The sequence below is a fragment of the Danio rerio genome, chromosome 20, assembly GCF_049306965.1.
Source record: "Danio rerio strain Tuebingen ecotype United States chromosome 20, GRCz12tu, whole genome shotgun sequence".
Lineage (NCBI taxonomy): Eukaryota > Metazoa > Chordata > Actinopteri > Cypriniformes > Danionidae > Danio > Danio rerio.
In genome coordinates this window covers 10,507,852-10,533,086 of record NC_133195.1, presented here as the reverse complement: position 1 = coordinate 10,533,086, position 25,235 = coordinate 10,507,852, and the positions used below count along the sequence as shown (strand labels likewise).

The 25,235-nt window shown below is 40.4% G+C and overlaps 1 protein-coding gene across 1 annotated transcript in view; it reads left to right on the top strand.

Annotated features, from left to right (window-relative positions):
• LOC137488617 (uncharacterized protein C14orf132) overlaps positions 1 to 20,365 on the top strand; it is a 74,874-nt gene extending 54,509 nt beyond the window's left edge. The window contains exon 2 of the mRNA XM_068215619.2: positions 13,848 to 20,365. Within this exon, the coding sequence (XP_068071720.1) occupies positions 13,848 to 14,078 (231 nt within the window). The 3' untranslated portion in view covers positions 14,079 to 20,365. The remainder of the gene's footprint in view (positions 1 to 13,847) is intronic.
• Positions 20,366 to 25,235: the final 4,870 nt, after the last annotated feature.

Below are 25,235 nucleotides of genomic sequence, written 5' to 3'. Positions count from 1 at the left end.
CCGAACATCCCCCAGCCCTCGCAGGGCGAGGGGCGTGGGGCGGGGGCACGGGCCGAGTATCGGCGCGGGGGAAACGGAGTCCAGGGGGGCGGGCTGGCGGGCAGGCTGAGCAGCAGACAAGCTCTGGGTCATTTAGCCAGACGGGCCATCTGGGTCCTTTACCCACAGATCGGGGCGGGAAGGGGGGGCGCTGTGTGCGGAGGGACACCCCCACGCCTCCCTGATAGAGCGCCCAGGACGGGGAGGATCTGCCACACCCATAGAGGCCGACCCCATTGGTGCTTTGGGGGGCCTGGGTGGGGGCCTAGCCCCTGGGGCGCCACACTAGCTCCTATCGATCAGTCACCGTGGGGTCTGGCGACTGGACTGCCAGAGACTAAGTCCATATTTTTTCGCCTTTCCCGAAACCCTGATGGCAGGTCAGAGATTGTGGGTGTCGGGCAAAAACCTCCAGGCGCGGGACGTCCCGACAAGCAGGCCGGGAAGGGTGGTCTCCCGTCGGGCATGGTTTGGTGGGCTCGGGCCTGGGTCTAACCAAAGCCCCGGTGAGCGCCAGGCATAACGTATTCCTGTTGGACCTTTGGCGCTAGATGCGTAAGAATGTGCCGCTGGTGAACCATTGATGGAGCCGCTGGTGAACCATTGATGGGGCCTCTGAGATCCAGCGTCGGGGAGGCCTGTGCCCCGCGCGCTCTGCCCGGGGTACACGCACCCTTCTTGGGGAGCGAGCCCGGCCCCTCTCCCTGGCCTGGGGCCTATGAGATCCAGCGTTGGGGAGGCCTGTGCCCCGCGCGCTCTGCCCGGGGTACACGCACCCTTCTTGGGGAGCGAGCCCGGCCCCTCTCCCTGGCCTGGGGCCTATGAGATCCAGCGTTGGGGAGGCCTGTGCCCCGCGCGCTCTGCCCGGGGTACACGCACCCTTCTTGGGGAGCGAGCCCGGCCCCTCTCCCTGGCCTGGGGCCTATGAGATCCAGCGGTGGGGGGGGCCTGTGCCTTGCGCGCTCTGCCCGAGGTACACGCACCCTTCTTGGGGAGCGAGCCCGGCCCCTCTCCCTGGCCTGGGGCCTATGAGATCCAGCGGTGGGGGGGGGGCTGTGCCTTGCGCGCTCTGCCCGAGGCACACGCACCCTTCTTGGGGAGCGAGCCCGGCCCCTCTCCCTGGCCTGGGGCCTCTGAGATCCAGCGGTGGGGGGGGGCCTGTGCCTTGCGCGCTCTGCCCGAGGCACACGCACCCTTCTTGGGGAGCGAGCCCGGCCCCTCTCCCTGGCCTGGGGCCTCTGAGATCCAGCGGTGGGGGGGGGGCTGTGCCTTGCGCGCTCTGCCCGAGGCACACGCACCCTTCTTGGGGAGCGAGCCCGGCCCCTCTCCCTGGCCTGGGGCCTCTGAGATCCAGCGGTGGGGGGGGGGCTGTGCCTTGCGCGCTCTGCCCGAGGCACACGCACCCTTCTTGGGGAGCGAGCCCGGCCCCTCTCCCTGGCCTGGGGCCTCTGAGATCCAGCGGTGGGGGGGGGGGGGGCTGTGCCTTGCGCGCTCTGCCCGAGGCACACGCACCCTTCTTGGGGAGCGAGCCCGGCCCCTCTCCCTGGCCTGGGGCCTCTGAGATCCAGCGGTGGGGGGGGCCTGTGCCTTGCGCGCTCTGCCCGAGGCACACGCACCCTTCTTGGGGAGCGAGCCCGGCCCCTCTCCCTGGCCTGGGGCCTCTGAGATCCAGCGGTGGGGGGGGGCTGTGCCTTGCGCGCTCTGCCCGAGGCACACGCACCCTTCTTGGGGAGCGAGCCCGGCCCCTCTCCCTGGCCTGGGGCCTATGAGATCCAGCGGTGGGGGGGGCCTGTGCCTTGCGCGCTCTGCCCGAGGCACACGCACCCTTCTTATGGAGCGAGCCCGGCCCCTCTCCCTGGCCTGGGGCCTCTGAGATCCAGCGTTGGGGGGGGGGGCCGTGCCCTGCACGCTCTGCCCGAGGTACACGCACTCTCCGGCGGCGAGCGCTGGTTCCAAAGGACCCCCTAGATTTGCACCTAATCACCAGCCGTGCCCGGGCACCCCACTATTAAGCCCGGGGACACTAACTCCTACAAACCGCATGGATCAGACAGACGTGCTGCTGGTGACCCAACTGGCCAAGACGTACCGCTGGTGGCCCAATCGGTCTTTGGGTTTGTGAATGGGTCACCACCGGCCCTGGGCTCGTGTATGGGGCACCAGCCGCACGTCGTTCTAGCCCCCGTCAGCGATGGGGTCTTATGTTTGCTGCGGGGTGACTGACGCTGGGAGACGGGTTAGTAGCTCAGACATGGACCCTTGACTCCCGTGGACCCCCCGACTCCCATGGTGTCCAGCCCACTGGCCTTGCCCGGGTTTGAACGCTTGTTTTCGGGCAGCTTTGCTGGCCATTGAGGCCTGGGTCCTTGGTAGGACCAGGGCAGCAGCGCCCACTTGGTTTGCCCGGGTTTGAACGCTTGTTTTGGGGTAGTTTTGCTGGCCATTGAGGCCTGGGTCCTTGGTAGGACCAGGGCAGCAGCGCCCACTTGGTTTGCCCGGGTTTGAACGCTTGTTTTGGGGTAGTTTTGCTGGCCATTGAGGCCTGGGTCCTTGGTAGGACCAGGGCAGCAGCGCCCACTTGGTTTGCCCGGGTTTGAACGCTTGTTTTAAGGTAGCTTTGCTGGCCATTGAGGCCTGGGTCCTTGGTAGGACCAGGGCAGCAGCGCCCACTTGGTTTGCCCGGGTTTGAACGCTTGTTTTGGGGTAGCTTTGCTGGCCATTGAGGCCTGGGTCCTTGGAAGGACCAGGGCAGCAGCGCGCACTTGGTTTGCCCGGATTTGAACGCTTGTTTTGGGGTAGTTTTGCTGGCCATTGAGGCCTGGGTCCTTGGAAGGACCAGGGCAGCAGTGCGCACTTGGTTTGCCCGGATTTGAACGCTTGTTTTGGGGTAGTTTTGCTGGCCATTGAGGCCTGGGTCCTTGGTAGGACCAGGGCAGCAGCGCCCACTTGGTTTGCCCGGGTTTGAACGCTTGTTTTGGGGTAGCTTTGCTGGCCATTGAGGCCTGGGTCCTTGGTAGGACCAGGGCAGCAGCGCCCACTTGGTTTGCCCGGGTTTGAACGCTTGTTTTGGGGTAGCTTTGCTGGCCATTGAGGCCTGGGTCCTTGGTAGGACCAGGGCAGCAGCGCCCACTTGGTTTGCCCGGGTTTGAACGCTTGTTTTGGGGCAACGGGCCCCTCTTTAGACCCCTGGTTCGTTCAACCGCGAAATCGAAAATTGCACTAAGTCCTTCATTTGTGTCTGTTATCGAAAACTCGACGGCAGGTCAGCGAAACCTAGGGACGCGCTACCCCCCCTCCAGGCGCGGGTCATGCCGGAGAGAGTGGTCTCTTTCCGGGCATTGCTTGGTGGGCTCTTCCCCTGGTCCAACCAACGCCCCCGGTGAGCGCACTTAGGTCTCAGCTGGTGCGTAAATGGTGCCGCTGGTGAACCATTGGCCTCCGAGGCTTCATGTCACGCGCTCTCTGCCCAATACACCCTCACTTATCCCGGGCAAGCACTGATCACCAAAGACACCCCCCCCCCCTGGCTCTTTCTGACCCATCGCTTACCGTTGGTGACCCAAATAGGCCTTTGCGCGCGGTGGACTGCCATGGACCCCTGACTCCCATTTTGTTCAGCCCACTTGGTTTGCCCGGATTTGAACGCTTGTTTTGGGGTAGCTTTGCTGGCCAATGAGGCCTGGGTCCTTGGAAGGACCAGGGCAGCAGTGCGCATTTGGTTTGCCCGGATTTGACCGCTTGTTTTGGGGTAGCTTTGCTGGCCAATGAGGCCTGGGTACTTGGAAGGACCAGGGCAGCAGTGCGCACTTGGTTTGCCCGGATTTGAACGCTTGTTTTGGGGTAGTTTTGCTGGCCATTGAGGCCTGGGTCCTTGGTAGGACCAGGGCAGCAGCGCCCACTTGGTTTGCCCGGGTTTGAACGCTTGTTTTGGGGTAGCTTTGCTGGCCATTGAGGCCTGGGTCCTTGGAAGGACCAGGGCAGCAGTGCGCACTTGGTTTGCCCGGATTTGAACGCTTGTTTTGGGGTAGTTTTGCTGGCCATTGAGGCCTGGGTCCTTGGTAGGACCAGGGCAGCAGCGCCCACTTGGTTTGCCCGGGTTTGAACGCTTGTTTTGGGGTAGCTTTGCTGGCCATTGAGGCCTGGGTCCTTGGAAGGACCAGGGCAGCAGTGCGCACTTGGTTTGCCCGGATTTGAACGCTTGTTTTGGGGTAGTTTTGCTGGCCATTGAGGCCTGGGTCCTTGGTAGGACCAGGGCAGCAGCGCCCACTTGGTTTGCCCGGGTTTGAACGCTTGTTTTGGGGTAGCTTTGCTGGCCAATGAGGCCTGGGTCCTTGGTAGGACCAGGGCAGCAGCGCCCACTTGGTTTGCCCGGGTTTGAACGCTTGTTTTGGGGTAGCTTTGCTGGCCATTGAGGCCTGGGTCCTTGGAAGGACCAGGGCAGCAGCGCCCACTTGGTTTGCCCGGATTTGAACGCTTGTTTTGGGGTAGCTTTGCTGGCCATTGAGGCCTGGGTCCTTGGTAGGACCAGGGCAGCAGCGCCCACTTGGTTTGCCCGGGTTTGAACGCTTGTTTTGGGGTAGCTTTGCTGGCCATTGAGGCCTGGGTCCTTGGTAGGACCAGGGCAGCAGCGCCCACTTGGTTTGCCCGGGTTTGAACGCTTGTTTTGGGGTAGCTTTGCTGGCCATTGAGGCCTGGGTCCTTGGAAGGACCAGGGCAGCAGCGCCCACTTGGTTTGCCCGGGTTTGAACGCTTGTTTTGGGGTAGCTTTGCTGGCCAATGAGGCCTGGGTCCTTGGAAGGACCAGGGCAGCAGTGCGCATTTGGTTTGCCCGGATTTGAACGCTTGTTTTGGGGTAGCTTTGCTGGCCATTGAGGCCTGGGTCCTTGGTAGGACCAGGGCAGCAGCGCCCACTTGGTTTGCCCGGGTTTGAACGCTTGTTTTGGGGTAGCTTTGCTGGCCATTGAGGCCTGGGTCCTTGGTAGGACCAGGGCAGCAGCGCGCACTTGGTTTGCCCGGGTTTGAACGCTTGTTTTGGGGCAACGGGGCCCTCGTTAGACCCCTGGTTCGTTCAACCGCGAAATCGAAAATTGCACTAAGTCCTTCATTTGAGTCTGTTATCGAAATCTCGACGGCAGGTCAGCGAAACCCAGGGACGCGCTACCCCCCCTCCAGGCGCGGGTCATGCCGGAGAGAGTGGTCTCTGTCCGGGCATGGCTTGGTGGGCTCTCCCCCTGGTCCAACCAACGCCCCCGGTGAGCTCATCCATAGCGTTTGCCAGCGGTCGTTCCAAAGACCCCCCCACTAGAGACCCACCATCCCCCAAATGAGTGTTAGTTGTTTCAAACAGCAAAAAAATAAAATCAATGCTTTTCGTTTTCAAAATGATTTTTTTTTACTTTCTCGCTTTAATCGTCAACACGTATAGTGGACGACATTTTGTTGTAAAGGTTGAGCAAATGACAGTTCTGCCTTGTGAATTACTAAACAGGAGCACACTCCATTGGTTACTTTGACAAATTGTTAGTGAAGTTTTAATTTTTTAGACCATTTTTGGTCAAATGTAAAAAAAAATAAAAATAAAAATCATTGAATTAGGGCATTCATTAGTAGTTTTCACCAAATAAAAGATACTTTACTCACTCTATTGTTATTCAAGATTTAGGAACATTTTTTTTTCTCCAGTAGAACTTTAAAGGTATTGTGAAAGACTTTGAAATATCCTTTTTCATATTAGAAATTTGACAAAATTTAATATCAATTGAAACACGAAGAGGGTGTCACAGTGGCTTAGTGGGTTTCACAATCCCCCCACAGCAAGAAGGAGAGGATAGGATAACTATTTGTTCCTGAGAGGAAAATAGTCTTGGTCAAAAATGTGCTACAATGTTGCTCTAGGCAGAAAATAAAACAAACAAGGCAGACAGTAAACAAACTTACGCGTACTGCGCCATTCGCAATTTTAAAGCGCTCATGTCTCGAGGTAGTTCATTATGAGGCGATGTACCTTCTATGTTTGATTTGATTGGACAGAAATTACAGGTTCTGATTTTTCTAATCCCCATAGACAGGAAATAATAAAGTAGTGACTGCAGGTTAAAGTAAAGTTGTGGAGTAAAAGTACAGATACTGCATTAAAAATGTACTCAAGGGAAAGTTAAAGTGCACAATTATAAAACTACTTAGTAAAGTACACTTCCTGAGAAAAACTACTCAATTTCTATAATTTGAGTATTTGTAATTAGTTACTTTACACCACTGAAAGCGACTAAGCCGGAAAGAAAATGAATGAATGAATGAATGAGTGAATGAGTGAATGAATACAGGGTGGGAAATGTAATAGCCCAACCAATACCACAGCTTAGCCAGTGAAAGTGTTTGAGCTCAAGCACATCAATTGAAAAAGCAAGGCTGCATCCGAAATTGCCTACTACTGTAGGTTCTGCATTTTAAATGTACTACACAACTGTTAGAAAAAATACGTTCTATATAGCATGAATGTGAGTTTGAATAAAACTGGAACATACTACATCCGCCTTTTTGTCTTGATCACATGACCTTCCCATGTCAGTTGCGTTGCCAAAGAGCTTAGAATGACCAAGAGGTGACACTCAATATAATGTTCCATTGCAACAGCAGCGCCCAGCAACAGCCTCGGATTCCACCATTTTGGAGTGCAAGCGGTCGGCTGTCCATTGGATCTTATTGTTGTTGCGATAGCAAGCAGCTGCTTTGTTTTTTATTTATTTATTTAAAAAGCGCATTAAAGCTGAGATACAACCTGAAAGACAATACAGCGCATACTATCACAATCATCAGCACTTTTAATAGTTTATTTTACAGATTTAAAATATGCTGTTGAGTAGTGGCTGTTTCCCAAATTGCACTAGAGTGTCGCCTCTTGGTGATTCTATGCTCTTTGGCGTCGCTTCCCTTCCATTCATGAATTTTCTCACGGTGTATTATGGAATGGCTTATTGTCCATCGAATGCACACTTCAGAATCTTAACAGAAGTAATAGGTCATCTATATAGGTCATCGAATACTATCGCTGCGTGCAAAATCACATACTTCCATACTATATAGTATACTAAAATCAGTGTATTATGTGCGAATTCATAGAATTCGAAAATCAGTATGGAAGAAGTACCCGGATGACTTACAACTTCTGGCAAGATAGGTAGTGCGTATCCCATGCACGCTGCACTATACCATGATGCCCCGCAAGAAAATTTATGAATGGAGTGAAGCGAAGAAACTGATGCAGGTAGGTCACTTGACCATAACAAAATGGCAGATGTAGTACATTCGAATTTCATTCATACTTTTTACATTCATACTGTATAGAACCTACTTTTCTAACAGCCAAGTAGTACATTTAAATTTAAATGCAAAACCTACTGAGTAGTAGGCTGTTTTGGACGCAGCCTATAAATTTGGACAAACTTCTCGGCTCGCATACTGTTTTAAATGTACTATATGGTGTGTAGTACTTAGGTGTTGCACAAATGAGAAGCATCTTAAAGGGGGATGGGACATGGCAGATACTATAGAGTAGGGGTGCCCAATCCTGTTCCTGGAGATCTACCTTTGTGCAGAAATTTGCTCCAACTGTGATCAAACACAACTAAACCAACTAAAGCTGCAGTCACAACACTTTCCCCCACCATAAACTTCCATTCATACGCACACGAATGCGTCAGACCAGAAACACAAGGTCGTGTGGCAGGTTTCGCAGTTCCCGGCGTTGGAAAGTTTAGGCTTGGTGAACTCTGATATGCAAAATCGCATCACATGATTTGGTGAGACCAATTGAAGATCAAAACATGACCTAAATGAATCACTTGCTTCTTTTAATGTCTAATCATATTGTTTAATGCACAAACTTGGTAGGATATAAAGGAGCAATTAAAGGTGTGTTTGATTACGGTTGCAGCTGAACTCTGCGGGAAGGTAGAATTCCAGGAACTGGATTGGGCCCCCTTGCTATAGAGCATTTGCTTGTTCAGAAGATTTGATGAGAAAGTATGAGGTGATGTCAAAAAACTTGTTGATCTGTTTAGGCAAAGTGCAAGCTTTAGAAGTTTATATTGGGGTTTTGTAAGTTCTAAATGCAAGTTTTGTCACTGTTTTGTAGCACAGTAGCTTATACATATCCTCGAAACTAACATCTGATAACATCTAAAAATGTAATTTCATGTGACCTATAAAAGACTTTTGGCTGAAATTGTGGTCCTTTTTTTAGTATTTTAACTGAAACTGATTCATACAAATATAAGTCAGTTGTTACCTGCTTCTTCATCTATGCGTCAGGCTTTACAAACTATTTGCAGCACTTTAAAGTATTTCCCTTTGAGCAATAAACTCAGTCGAAGGGATGAGAGAACAAACTTATTGTAAGAATAATCATACGAAGTGGCGCATGCCACGTCTGCACAGCCGGTGTCTGAATGAAGCGATTGCATCACTGACACAGCGCGCAGCCCTCCGTTATACAGACACTTCTAAAACAGCAGCACGATGGGAAGAAATCAGTGCATTGAGAATCTGTCCAATGTATTATTGAGCCCTTTCTCATTTAAAGTTTCAGGTAGGCCTACTTTGTGTGTGAAGAGCAGGTAATAATCCTCTCTACTCAAGTGTTGTGAATGTGATCTGCTGATCTAAGAGACAGCGCGACATGATTTAAAAACAGCAATGATCTCCATGCAAAAATGCAAAACTAAATGCAAATTTTCCACTGATTACTTACATTAACAGGAACAAATAGTCTTGGAGAAAGTTTTCGTGTTGTCATGAACGCGACATGCAGTTTGAATTATAAATGAATGGAATATCAGATTTGCATTATCGGAGCTGGCAAGTATCAGGATCGGCGCATCCCTAATTGTCAGTGTATATGTCAAAGAATAGCCTAAAACTAAACTAGTCATCACATAAACAGAAATTAATAATTATAATAATAATAATAATAATATTAATAATAATAATAATAATAATAATAATAAGCAATAAAACAATTTAGCAGGATATGCAATTTTGAGTTGTCATGTCAGTTGCCTGCGATTGCATAGTGTTTTTTAAAAGCATTCAGGCATAAGAAACTGTACCATTTGTGACTTTAACAAGGATTAACTTCATTAAATTATTTTTATTTTGATCATTCAGTTACTGTGCTTGAATACTATTAGACTCGGGAAACGATAAAACACTTTATTTCAATTGTATCTTTTTTTTGATTGAATTTATAAATTGTTGAGCATGAAAATACTCGCAACACATGCAAATAAAGAAATGCACTGCAAATAGCAAAGAAAATAGCAATGAAAATGTGTCAGGGAACCCCAAAAATTGTATAGATTGTTTATAAGATTTTATGAAGACGTACTCTCAATTCTTTACAATAAGAGATACTAAGACATCTGGTGAAATGTTATTCAAATGGCAATATATATCGCCAAAAAAAAAAAAAAAAAACACATTACGATGTTACATTTTTCCAATATCGTGCAGCCCCAACAGAAATGTATGACTACACATGTGAAGTCACTGTGTATTTGATTACTAGACTAGTTTTGGGCTATTCTTTGACATCCACAGTAGATTCACAGACAATCTAAATTTAGCCTCGTTTCTTGTGTGTGTACACTGTAAAAAAAAAAAATAAAAAAAATAATAATAATAATAAATTACCTTAAATTGACAGTAAATTACTGGCTAATAATTGCATTACTTTCACAGTAAAAATACTATGTGTAAATTCACCTCAAATTACAGTGAGGTAGTTCACAGTAATTTACTGTGACTTTGTTACATTAAACTACTGTGAAATTACAGCCATAAAGTTTAACTTCACAATAGATAGTAAAGTCCATTACTGTGATTTTACAGTGTTATCTTGTAAAATGAAGTATATTTTACTGTGAAGCAGGCTTACCTTCGCTATTCAATCTGACATATGGCAGGGATGTGCTTTTTCCGTATAAATTGGTATTTCTGTTTTTTCTGAGCTCTATAGGGCGACCCTTGCGATTTGCGTAAAGCATTGTGCATATGGATTGTGCAAATCTGATTACCGGCATCCTAAAGTTTGGATGGGGTAGTGGAATTATTCCATTTTTAAAACCAAAAACCCAAGAGGAAAAAAGCCAGCGTGGATCAAGCTCTGTGAGGGGCGCTAAAGGAGTAGAGTTAAGTTGATTTTGTTTCGATATATCTGACAGTCATAGGCAGCAATAACTCACAAACCCTAAACTAAACTAAACTGTGTTTCCTACAAACATACAAAGCAGGTTATGTTTCACAGCTGTCTTTTTCTTTTTCGCTTGATATTATGAGCACTGCTCCGTTTAAGCCCTCACCATCGTAGTCATACTAATAGAAGTTATATTTTCATCTGTTTCTAGCTACAAATATTTGGATTACATATCAACAGAACAAAACCGAGATGTGATCACAATCTGAGAGCTTGTGATCAATACTTTACCCACAGAGTTTTTTCAGTCTCATGTCCATTTTAGAGCTACACTTCACTGATGTTTCCATCGGTCTTTTGGAGATTTAGTCATTGATGATGATGTTATAGCGGGTTAGTGTCTGCTATAGCTGCACGATTCTTGCTAAAATGAGAATCACAATTTTTTTGCCTAAAATAAAGATCACGATTTTCTCATGATTCTGTAGATATAAAATAAAGGGCTTTTATTATTGTTATTCTCAAACATATCGTAAAACAGCAATAGGCTTTGTGTAGGTCTACTGTTGGATAAAATGCAAAATTTTGACTTGGAATGATGGACTTGAACAGACTTTAGATTTGTCCTGGTCATTAAAGCTAATGATAATTCTGATGTTGAAATATTGTGTTTGAGACATATGCTTACAATCTGTCATTTTCTGCTTAAAATCTGTCACTGACGTGATTTTCATGAATACAGAAGACTGGGTGGGTATTTTTGCATTTCGGCGGGTTTTGGATACTGTTTGGGCTGGAATCAGTCAGCTACATCTGGCAACACTGTGCGCTTTTGGTTTCATTTTCACTGCTAAGAGCGGTTCACTTGCCATGCGGCTCCCGAACAATCACTCTGTGCCACAAACTGAATGTTATTTACAACTTTATTATCTGTTATTCATAGTCTATGCAGGTTCTGTTCACTAAAGTAAACTTCATTCAGAGGCTCACGTTCGGCCGCCCTGCCTGTGGTACAGTAACAGATGACGGTCAGCTCAAGTTATGTGTGATTTTGCAGACATGAAGACAGAAAGTAAATTTTTTAGGTCAATTATATCCTAAAAATACAGCATGTGACTCTTTCAACATATATGCTGTCAAAATTTGTGCATTAGCGTATGCGATTAACTTGAAATAATAAATGGGTAAAAAAAAAAATAACGCAATTAACACAGTTGCTTTTTTTTATTTCCTGTTGTGGTCGACGTGTGTTCAACGTGCAAAGAAATATGGATAAAGCCACGGAAGCGCTTTTTGAAGGCAAGTTTGAGTATAAAACAATTAATGTCGCAACACCAGGCTCTCCAGAGTTTTCTCCAGAGTTTTATGCAATTTAGGGTGTTTCATTTTTAACTTCGGACTTCTGTTTTAATGAAATTTGATATGGCATGGTGAACGGAAAAAAAAACATCCGCATTTCGTGACTCTGTGGTCCTTTAAGGTAGACAAAAATCGCTGCTCACATGGTAGACTCTTAATAAGAGTATTATCTAAATCATATTAAAATCAAAGTATTGGTGTCTTTATGTAAATGTACTCAGAAAGTGACATGAGCTGTCGCGAGCTGTCAGACAGCACATTCATCTGCCTTTCAGCATGAGCCCTCAAATGTGTCGTTAAGTTTGACGTGTTTCCCCCTTACACGCAAGTGTCTGCTTCGTGTTGTTGTTGCAGCCATACTTTAGAACGCTTAGTTTAAGCAAATTTGATAAACGCGATCATGCGTGTTGAATCTGAAGGTAGATGCTCCGCCTGCCCTGTCGTGCCACTAAATCAAAAAGTCACGAATTGCTGTGAGATTGCGTTGCACTCTCAGCTTGCATCATTCAAAAGAAAAGTTCCACATTGTCCACCGATAATGTCAACAGACTGCACTGTCTTAGCAACTGACTGAATGTAAAAGAGGACTGAGTAAAACTGTTTCTACTTTAGAATTAAAGTTCTCAACTCACAGCAATACAACTTTACAATTTTTCCATATTCGCAATGCCTGTATTTTGGCTTTTTTTTTTTTTTTTTTTTTTAGAATCCACTTAGAATCCAACTTGTAATTTCGTAACTTGTAACTTCTAACAATTTTTTTTTCTTTATTGGCATTGATTGTTTTAAAATTCAAATGTCACTAACAAGCCTGTGTTTTAATTTCTGCAATTAATGTGGGTGTCAAGCCAGGATCTTGATGGTTTATTGTGGGTATGTTGTTTACATGAATAAATCTGTTACAAGTTAAACATAAAATCTAATAAACTATTATATTTTGAATTTAAATAGTTTTGTCTTGTGTTTACAATAATTTTACATTTAAATAGCCAAAATTACAAATTTCAGTCTTTTAAATGTGATTAATCGCGATTAATTTTCAAAAAAAAGGTGCAATTTATCAGTTAATTTTTTCAATTGATTGACACCACTAATATATATATATATATATATATATATATATATATATATATATATATATATATATATATATATATATATATATATATATATATATATATATTTTTTTTTTTTTTTTTTTTTTTTTTTTTGGGGGGGGGGGTCTTCCTTCTTTTTTGTAATAAGTTGATCACATGCCTGATTTACCCTGATTTTGAAATCATGTTGAGTGTGTTGTGTTTTTTAATCAATTAATTTTGTTCCAGTTTATTATGCTTTTGGCTAAGCACAAAGTTTTGTTTATCAAAAATCATTTCATATTTCCATGTTAACCTTGTAGAAATAAATAGTAAAGGTGTAGTGTACCCAAAAGTAAAAATTTTCTATGACACTCATGTCGTTTCAAAACAGGATGATTTTCCAAAAAATGTAAGTTACTTTTCAAGATGCAACCAAATTGTGCTAAATAGCAAAAAAATAAATAAATAAAAAGTGTCAATACTAGCACAAAAGTTTATTTGTATTAATATCTTTGTTGAATGACATAAAAAAGAGATTGAATATCTCTACTAACATGCAAAAGATTTAACCTTTTTTACAGTAATTTGCTGTAATCATGCTACCTGCCTTAATTTTCACAATAAAATTATAAATACAACACATTACTGTGAATTTGTAAAGTTAAATCCTGTAAAGTGATACTAAAGTTATTTACTGTTAAAAAATACAGTAACATTCTGGAAATTTTTTTCTGTGTATAATTAAATTAAAATATTCCCACAATGAGATTTTAAATGTTGAATACATTTCACAAAATAAAAGACATCAGACAGTAGTATTGCATAAATGATACCAATTAATGTAAAACTTGTTTTTGTCACTTCCTGCATAATAATATTTTACTCAATTGGGTCCTAGATTTAATTTACATTATCTGCTAACATGTCAAAATATTGAAGCAAAAAACATCAGAAGTAAACATTTATCTGAAAACATTACATGGTACAATTATTCCTGCTCTCTCCAGGGCAGAACCAAACCAATCTAAGTGCACTTCCAGATATGATCTTGAGCTGTAATTGTGCCTAGCAGGGATTTCACTTTTGCAGGATGTCGATAAAACCAGACCACAATGCACATCCGAGTGTCACTAATGGAATCATTTGGTCGTGTGCTCCTCTGCCTTTCTCCATCTTAGATCCCGGTGATGACAGGAGCCTTCATGGACTCGTCGCCTCACGATGACTACAGCACGGATCACTCTCTCTTCAACTCCTCCGCAAGTGTCCACGCCGCCGCTCTGGCTGCTCACAGCCAGCAGGAGGAGCAGCAGCCCTTGTCCCGGGACGCCATTTGGCTGTGGATCGCTATTACTGCCACCATCGGCAACATCGTAGTGGTCGGAGTTGTCTACGCCTTTACGTTCTGATCTGTGCAAATGAAATGAACTTTGGAGGCTTCATATTTGAGTCTCCCAAAATAAGGAACTCGAGGGCCTCATTAAACGAACACTGCGCATTTTTTTACGAAAAAAAAAAAAAAAATGTGCGCAGTCTTAGTTGTTAATTTGTTCATTTTATTAACACAGAAGGGTATTTAGAAACTATATTTTGATTAATTGATGTTTTCATGATGGTAACTTTTTAACTAGATTGTTTATTGCTAAACGAAAAAAAAACAACAACACATCTCTTGTTTTCAGACTATAGTGACTTATACTGCCAAACAATTTGTACGTGTTTTGCTTTTAGTATGTGATATCGATGATGTTGTAAAGCTTTAAATCTCTAGAGGGCAAATGCTGGTCTCTGAAAGTCATCCAACTACCTTTATAGAGCGGCGATTAGGAAGTTGAAATGAATCCTGAATCTAATTTGGTTAAGTAACCATAAAATAAAGTTCATCAGTATGTAAGTGCAGAGAACAAGACACTTTATCAGAAACATATAGCTAGCTAAGCACTTATAATTGTATTAAATCATGGGGCATTTCTTTATTAAATCATGGTTGATTTGTTTATTTATTTACATATTGCCCCAATACACATCAATTTGAAGACAATCTCTTATAATTCTCCACAGTGGAGCTTAATAACCCTGGGTCACTCTAACCCCTGTAACCTCTAAACTGAATCTTTAGGTTTTATAATGATTATAGTTTACTTGGGGTCAACAATGAATCCTGGGTATACTTACAATGACGTTTCACATTGTACATACAGCATACAACCCTGGGTTAACATCTTTATTTGCATATTTGCTGTGTCAGTGTCACTCATTGGACAGACACGTCATGCAACCAGAAACATAGTATATTATATATTGCCAACTGCAGTTAGCATTATAATAGACTATAATGGTAAAAATGAGACAGCCTCTTCCTTATTTCATTTAGTGTATGAAAGCCAGTACAAACACTAAATGACTGTGTACTGATCCAGCAGGCACAGGACGTCAACATGACATTGTACCCCAACGCCATGTGACGTTGCATTTTGTTTAGAAAATGAAAATCGTGTTGCATCAGAACCCATCGTCAGGTCAATGTCCAACGTCGGACAGACTTTGCATTTTGCTTACTTTTTAATGCAACCTTAGAACAACAAAATATCGACGTCTATCGATGTTACAGCTGGATGTTGTATGGAAATTACCAGTTTGACATCTATCAGACGTTGAATTTTGGTTGACATACTTGATGAATAAGCATCAGTATTTGACTTCAAAAAGACATTGGTTTAAGATGTTGACTTGACGTTGAATTTTGATCACTTTACAAAACAACTCAAAATCAACAAAATATCGACGTCATTTTACGTCGTTATTGGACATCAAAATAACGTTGTCCTTAGACACTGGCGATCTAAATCTAACTTGATATTAACATCTTATGATGTTGTGTCTGTTGGGATTGGCTGCCAGTAAGCATTTGCTGTAGTATTTGTTCAAGTCATCCTGAGGAGTTTGTATTTACAAGTTGGTAATAGTTGGTAAGTCAAGTCACTTTGGTCAGATTCAGCACTTTTTTTTTTTTTAGATGACCAATAAAATATGTGCAGACTAGCCAAAATGACTGTGATATTTTCTAAATGTTGGTAAAATGAGCTTTCTGTTTACCACATTGTGCAACAAAAGCATAAAAACAATAACGCTAATTCATTCCAGTAGTCAAGATTATGGATTCCAGTAGGCTTCTAAATATTGCTGCAATCAAAGGAGACTTATGCATCTTTTCAAAATATTAATGGCAAGGTAAGCCTCATATGAGCTGTTTCTGGGAGGTTATAGTAGATTAGTAACTGTGGATTCATTATTTGTGGATGAATAGAATTTTTATTTATTTATTTATTCATTTTAAGATGTGAAAGTCAGTAGTGCCTGCTGAATCATGACCAAGAGAGAGAGAAGTTTTCCAGCCATATCTTTAAAGACTGATCATTGATTATATATATATATATGAATGCATTGCATCTATTGTCTTTTTATTATATCTTCACTGTAAAAACAAAGTGATTAGTTGACCATTTAAAAAATACTGAGTAAATCATTGCTCATTTATTAGTTTTCTTTTCGACTTTGTCCCTTTATTAATCTGGGTTCGCGACAGCAGAATGAACAACCAACTTATCCAGCACATGTTTTAAGCAGCGGCATAAGCAACATGCCAGCTCCACACAGAAACGCCAATTGACCCAACCGAGGCTCGAACCAGCAACCTTCTTGCTGTGAGGCGACAGCGCTACTCACTGTGTCGCCTATAAATCATTGCTTTAAAATTATCTAACTATTCACATAAGTCTACAAATTAAGTTGTCGACTCAATAGTTCCAAGTTACAATGGGTTTACTTTTTAAAGTAAAGTCAGCTTACCATTTATAAGGCAACAGGTTTACTCATTCTTTTTGAAAAACTAAAGAAACTAATCGCTTTTTACAGAGTGATTTTCTATGATTTATTTAGTTGCTGTGAAATGATTTATTTAAAACTGCCAAAAATTATCTAATATTTTTAGATGCACCATATATAATATTTGGAAACTTAGCATGTATCGTCACTTTAGGTTTCTAAGGTTCTATCTGAAATTATTTGTCAAAATTGAGTTATTGAAATATTCTTACTAAATGACAACTTATTTACATTATGGGATGTGATATTGTTTAGATATTAAGACTTTATTTAAAAAACAAATGTTACACACATACTGTTTGCTATAGAATGCAAAAACTTCTCAACATCTCAAAATCATTTAGAATGCAGATAGAACCTTATAATTCCAAGGTGACAATATGTAAATAACAAAAATAACAGTAATATAATCATAAATGCTGATGCTTCATCTATTGCATCTGTCATGTTTTCTCACAGTCACATACACCATTCTGAAATTTAGGGGTTGAAGAAAATCCAACGAGTTTGTTTTCCACTGAACTTCATATGTGTTAACTCGTAAATATGACACTTCCAACTTGACTTGAAGGCATACAATCTAATAGTGTCACCTATTGACTGGCAGCACATTTTATAACCCAGGTTAATAAGCAGTGCTAATCCCACATATTCAATACATTCCTTTACCCAGGGTTAAAATTGATGTTTAGGCCAACAGTGACCCAGGGTTAAGTGCAACATGAAAAGCCCTATTGTACAATCACCCATTTTAATTTAAGTTTGAGTTAAAAATTCATCACACGTTTAAAAAAAAAAAAAAAAAGCCATAAGTGATTTCATAAAGATAAATCTTCCCTCTCCCTCGGTCGAGGAAGTGCAGCTTGTTTTTGGTGGAGGTCAAGGCTTTGCTTTTAATGAGCTCAGCATAAAAGGTGGGGGTTGCTATGACGACTGTTTCATGCTGTCTGGGAGGCTGCATTTCTTATTCCACCATCAGACACATCTTTACTGCCTTCCAGCTCAAAGTAACTGTCCAAACAGAGATGAACTTGAGATTAATTTAAGTAGCAATTTCCTAATGATTATTAAGTGTATTTTTTGTTTGTTTTTAGAGTGTTCCAAAGCCTTAATGTACAAATTACTGGACCAATAATATCTACTAAAAAAAGTAAATCTAAAAACAATTCACCCTAATTTACTCACCCTAATGTGTCTCCCCATTTACAAACTGTTCAAAAGTCTATTACTTCAAAACATTCTTAAATGAAAGAAAATAAACTCATGTGAGTCATGTACTTTTAGTTCAAGTCTTCTGAAGAGGCATAACTGCTTTTTATGATGAACAGGTTTAGGGCTTTTTTAACTACAAACATTTGAGTTTACAAAATTCAGGGCGCATCTCAAATCATCCCCCCTTTTCCACCAAGGCTCATTCTGATTATGTACCCCTATATACATTTCTGGAGAGAGCAAAATATGTCCCACAAGCTATGTTTTTTGCAGTTTTATTTTTCGTGAATCCACCTGAGCCCGCTGAGTATGCTTTTTCAGATGTCAAGTTTCTCTTGTGAGTCCCATTTGAGCCTGCTGCTCTCACGTAAATCCACCAGAGGCCGCTGTTGACTGACTGACCAACCAACTGATTCCCTCCACCCGCCCCTTTCCCTAAACCCAACCAATAGGGATTTACAAAGCACAGATTGACCCACCCACCCACTTCCCTAAACTCAACCGCAGTGTTTTAAAAAGCAATTCAGAAAAAGAAAAGCCCTTACGGCAGCCTGATTGTTTAAACACATTTTCAGTTTTGACCAAAGTCTCACCCTGTTATTTACTTGTTTATTTAATTTATTGGCTTCTGAAATTGTTCTTTACTGGACTCTAACACCGTTGTCCTTGTCAACTCTGCTCTGTGTCTCAAGTCCACCAGCGAGCTACTGGACAAACTGGTATCAGTAGAAAAGCGTTCCATATGGAGGTAAGCCGTCAGCTGGCTAGCGAGAAAGGAAACGTTCTCATACCAATACCATCCCATAGCATTCATTTTAAAGATGAAATGCAGTCATTAATAGCTCTGGCTACATAATTTGCGATCTCGAGAAACATATATAGGGATATAATCACCATAAAATTATTCCAACACACTGAAACTAACTCTACCTGAAACTAATCGTACAATACACTGTGAATATCAGGTAGCGTTGATGCTCATTACGTTCATTTAAAGGAATTCTACACAGATAAACATCATATAAACCACCTCACCAAACATAATGACAAAAGAGAGACTTCCATAAACAATATTTATGTTTAATTCATAAACAATTCATTCATGTTGTCCCAACACAAATTGATTAGGTTAACACTTAATATTTTAATAAATTTACGTGGATTATTATTATTATTTTTTTAATTAAGCGAAACAAAATATATGTTTTAGTGTGCTTGGAAGATGAACTAATGTCTAATGGGTTTGAAATGACATGAGGGTGAGTAAATGAAGCAAGCTAATGACATAGTTTTTAACCCTTTAAAGTTTTCTAATTGCTGGACTGACCAATTGACCAACATGATTTTTCATGGGAAGCTAGTTGACTGATTTACCTTAAGCTAGCAGACCAATGGACATCTCAACATCCTACATTGCTATTTTAATACATTTTTGCGTAACTGCAATTGTTTCATGAGGCTAAGGCCTTTTCACATCAAGAACGATAACTGTAACTTTAAACTTCGTAACTGTAAATTCTAAAAGTTGTTATTCTTCAAGTATTTTACTTGTTTTTCTCTTATTTTGCCAACAGGGCTTGCGTAAATTTGTGTACGATACCCAAAATTATAAAATTAGACAATCAGAATCCATCCTGCTTTAGATCTTACGCATTTAAAGAGGCAGACGAAATAATAAGATATGCACTGCGTTATAATTATTGTATCAGGTGTTGGTTTGAACACATATTATCACTGTTACATTTATCATTCATGAAGTGAATAAGCCTAAATTCTTCAGAAGTATCTTTGACCAACAAAACTATGTATTTATTTACATTCTAAACCTGTCAGCGTTTTCACTGTAAACCTTGAAGGACAATTTCTAATTGAGTCATGATCGACCGGACAGTTTTTAGACTGTGACGGTCACTCTATTGATCAGATCAACAGACTTTGAACCTGCTCTATTAAGCTGACCAAAATGAACATGTTATAGCTACGGGCTAATGGGATGAAATGAACTGGGACCAAGCCAAGATGATCGTCTATCATCTTCTCTGCAATGGATTGCACTGAACATAAAAAAGGGCCTTCATTTAATCAATGACTTTGATTTATGGACTGGAAGGTCTCTCATCAGTGTGTGAAAAAATATTCACAGATAAACTGTAACTGCCACAGTGAAGTTTGATTAAAAGTTGATTGTTAATTATGGCATACTATATGGTCTAATTGAAGAGAATATTGAAATGCCCTTCAAAATCTCTTTTCTATTATGAGAATAAACTGCAATTCGCTGCTACTGTTTGTTGTTCCTAATAGAGGAACATGTGTTATTTAAAGCAGCTCGATTTGTAATCCCCCACAGTAACGCTTCATTAGAAATGAGGTGCAAATGAACAAATAATCTTCTCCTCAGCAAACAGATATTGTAGATATTGAGATTCCTAGTAAAAGTCCTGTCTGTTGATGTTGAGAGGTCTTTATATTGAGGCCTGATATCTAGCGTAGCGAATGAACAGCGGCGTGCTCAGCGAGTTCCGCTTCACCTGCACTGCTACATGTTTCTTTTTGTATTGATAAATCACTGTTGAATTAAACAAGTCATTGAACACTAGACGTGAGGCTGTCATGATATACTTGTGATAACATTTCTACTCATCTTTTTTCTGCTGATGAAATAAAGGCTTGTCACTTAACTCAATGTTATAGTATCTTAGTTTGAGTGATCTGAACCATATTTTAACCATACTGCATCACAAATGCACTGAAAAAAAATTATTCAAAGTTGATTCCTTGGATTAACTCTTTTTTTTTTTTTTTTTTTTTTTAAATGTAGTGGTTGTAAACAATTTATGTGTGTTGAATTTAAACAAGCAAATTAAGTTGAACATTATTAAACTTAATTTATTTGTTTAAATTCAACACAAATAAATTGTTTGCAACAGTTCTGCATGCAACACTTTTTTTCAGTGTGGAGACTCTATTGAGATCATGTTCCTTTTAAAACATTGATTTTACATGTGGATTGTTGTAGCAAAGAGGGCTTAAGTATTTTCGTTGTGCCATAAATCCCAAAGTAAAATACCAAATACCAAATATTAAGCTCTCAAATTATATATTATGTCAAAAATGTTTTATGATTAGATTAAGACATTAAGGGGAAACACTTTACTTGAAGGGGTGTTCATAAGACTGTCATGAAACCTTTATAATCATGACACAATATCAAGAATATAAATAAGAATTTATGAATGCTTTTGACAAATTTGCCATTAGACAGTTGCCATAAGCATGTATAGAATTGGATACACTTTTATCAAGGTCAAGGTAAAATGTATTGTCTCCCGTCAAAGAAATTTGTTTTGGAAAAATAAAGGTTCCGCTGTACATAGACACCAACAAGACAACATATAACATACCTACACATTCAAAATCTGATCTTAAAATATCTCCTAATATAAATATGAATCCCTAAAATCAATAATTAAAAAAAATAAAATACAATGTGCCCCCTCTGTTCATAATATGTCATAATTATTAATTATAATCATTAAGGTGATATGTCACCAAAACATCTTCATGTAAAGTGTTACCCATTAGGGTTTAAAATATGTATAATTTCAAAGGACTAAAAATAGAGCTAAGGGCTAAAAGGCTAAGGTCTAAAGTATTCATTGTAACAAGGGTATATTTAGCACTAGTTTGCACTTCCATAAAAAAGATGTCAATTTTGCAACAGACTGTAAAGTTGATATGCATTTAATCCATTCTGCCTATTAATGTGTACTTTGCATCAGAATTGTTAGCAACAAATGCAGCTTAACATATTTTTCAAGTATAAGTATTATTATTGATTGGTTATTTAAGTTAAGTTTTACAAACTAATTTAGAGAGAAGCACTTGATTGATTGCAGCTGGTCTCTCATCCAAAATCAGCAATGATCCAATCAGCTTGATCCAAGATAGGCCCACACGGAATCAGTGCATGCAGATTTCCAAAGATCTTTAGCCCATTGAGTCTTTTTATTTACTTGTGTAAATGTGTGATAATTTACATTTCTTCAGTTTTTAAATAAATTTCACAAATTATGTTGTGATATAATAATAGTAATACTAAAATGTTCATAAGATTTATTTAGAATAATGTTTGCAAAAAAAAAAAAAAAAAAAAAAAAAATATATATATATATATATATATATATATATATATATATATATATATATATATATATATATATATATATATATATATATATATATATATATTTCATATATTAAGTTATTAGTTTTGCATTAATCCACAGATTTTTTACTAAATTATCTGCAGAAATAGAAAGAAATATTTTGCGGATTCTGTGTGGCCCTTATCCAAGCCTATGATAAATAGACCAATTTCACCCTACTACCATATCTTCAATTTAGAAGAATCCCCTTTCACCCCATCTCCTCCTTTTCCTCTTTTTTTTTTTTTTTTACCAGAGGGAGCTCTAAAGACCTACATGAGCTCAGACCCCCTTTCATGCTATTTGACCAGGCGGGAGCCGTGGGCTCAATCATCTGAGAGCTCAGGGTTCTCTCCCAAAACAGCATGCCAAACCTGCTAATAGCGTCAAGCAATATCTAACTATGTGACCTTACACCGCAAAACTACTGATGAGGTCAGATTTTATTATTATTATTATTAATTTATTTATTTAATAAATACTTTTTCAATTGATATATAATATTAATTATTACAGGACAATATTTGGCAGAAGCACAACTATTTAAACATTTGGAATCTTGAGTGCTCAAAAAAGAAAATATTAAGAAAACATTTAATTTGTCAAAATTAAGTTCTTAACATTGTATATTACTAATTAAAATGGTAGTTGTTAAATTTGTAAAAACAAAATACAAAATGTCTTCATGAAACATGATTTTTACTTAATAGTTGTGGAATGAAAGAAAACAAATCTAGAATTTTGACTCATACAGTTGGTCATTGCAATTCCTCTGCAGCATAACCTGTTTTTTTGTCTAGTATTAATATGCAGGTACTGCCTCATTTTTCATAAACCAGATTGTATTTTCAGTGTACAGTCAGCTGTCTATATGTCATCCTATACTCACTGCCTTAAGGATTTGCCTTCGTTTATCCTCAGTCTATCGTCAGTAAAAAAAAAAAAAAAAAAAAAAAAAAAAAAACATACATTTTTGTTAAATAAAAGCACACTGGAAGCAACCCTCACCATCTGTCCACAGCACCAAATTACAGTTCCAGCTGTTTTGAACTAAATGCAACATGGCATGAAGGCAATTGTAGATAATAAAGAACATCTTCTGTTATCAAAGCTACAGATAGATAGTTAATATTGCAGCAGCCTGAACATGGAAGATATTAATGCTGGAAAATAGAATAAAAAGTTTGCAGCAATGAAATATACCTCGTGTTAACCAGCAGTGCTGTCAGTAGCTATAGTTGCAATAGTTGCAGCCTGATCTCACAAAGAAACACAGGTATTTTACCACTTGTCAGTTTAATTTTAGATTTATGAGTTTAGTTGTATGGAATTGTATGATTTTAAAAAGGAGGCATGGCACCCAACCCCACACCTAAACCCAACCGTCATTGGAAGATAAGCAAATTGTACTAAATAGGGTATATGCAAAAGTATGCAGAAAGACTATTCATTTTCAATAACTTAGGTCAAATGCTTCTGGTGAACTGTAGGTTGTTACAAATTCAATGCGTTTAAGGTTTGTTTTCTTTAAAAATTAACAATCTTTACAGACTGATTGATATACAATATAAAGTGGGTCTCAGAATATACAAGAAACACTGCAGTACATTTTATTTTCCCCACCATGTCTTTAAAATATAAAAGTTGGAGTTTCTGCACTAGCCTGCTGATCCTGATGGGCACATGCGTGTCCATTTATCTGACTGTATTTTAATTTCATTACAACATCGATGCTGTTAAAGCAGGGGTGTCAAACTCAATTCCTGGAGGGCCGAACGGTGGACATATGCCTTATTTTCACATCGCAATGTTGACATGTATGATTCAATGGAGTTTTTGCGTTAACTTGCTGATTCTGACAGTGCTTATTTTTAAACAGTTTTTCATCTCATTGAAAGCTTGAACAACTAAATAATAAAGAACCTGTAAATAAAGACCTGTAATGAGGGTGACAAAGGAGACATCCAAAACAGTGTTGGTAGTCCTTTAGGAGCGTGGTTGAGAAACACTGATCTAAACATAGATATCTTGGATAAAACAAGGCTAAACCTGGGCTTTCAATAAACGCCCAAATGATTCAGTCCATTCAATCAGACAGACTTAACAAGCCTGGCCATTCTTTCATGTCAATTTGGTGACATCTGTTTTCGAACTGATCATTCAGCAGACTATATTCTGATAATAAATTAAGTATTTTACTATTGATGCTATTAAATATACTCCAGAAAGTAAAATTAAAGTAAAGCCTCAACAACAAATATAATTACTCTAGAGTTTTTACAGCTGTATAAGGAATGTTGGATGCATATGGTTAATTTAGATGACTTTATGTTACTGATATCTGGCAACGGCACATTGTTTATTCGCTTGAGCAACCGTTTTACATAGAGCTTCTCTAGCTTAAAATTGTCCATATGCCACCAACGAGTGAGAACATGGAACACTGACCATATGCTGTGGTAACAAAGCGTAGGCACCAAATCTGCTGTGAATCTGCCTGAATGAATCCCTCAACCTGGAATAGACTTTTGGCATCGAAATGATTTGAAGCCAGCAACATACAATACACAACATTTTACATAAATTACATAAAATATCAAATGCAAGGAAATGTATGCAAAAATTAATAAGCAAATCTGCATATATGAGCACATTTTGCATGAAGTGTGTAAGTAACATTGTCAGCTTACTGTATTCAGATGACATTTCATTGCTTAACAGTGAAAATGTAATGCAAAAGTCAAGACTCAGCCACTTATCTTCCTCTGTGCCTGGACAAATGCACATCATTAAGGGAATGGTGAATTTCAAGGTACAGTTCTGGAAGACTGGTTAAAACTCCTCAGAACAGATGTCAGAGACTGATTAGAGATGTTTACACCACATTACTGCTGCTAATGGAGGAAATCACACGCTGTTTACCAATATGCATAATTTTGCACACATTAAACGAGTTGAAAATATATTATCGGGTATTGTAGGTTACAAGATGTGAGTGAGTTTGTCAGTCTTTTATTTGGAAGCTGTTGGAATATTAAACACTAAGAGCAGGCTAACCCATGCATGTGCAGACACACATACATGCACATAGACAGCAGTGATCAAAATTACAAAACAACTTTCCTTAATTTAGATGTGACTGTTTAGTGTGATTGTAAGTCATACTTACAGAGATTTTAAGCATGATTTAAAGGGCACCTCTGATAAAAAAATATATATATTTTTGTTTTTGTTTTTTTGCGGGCTGTTTGGACAGAACTT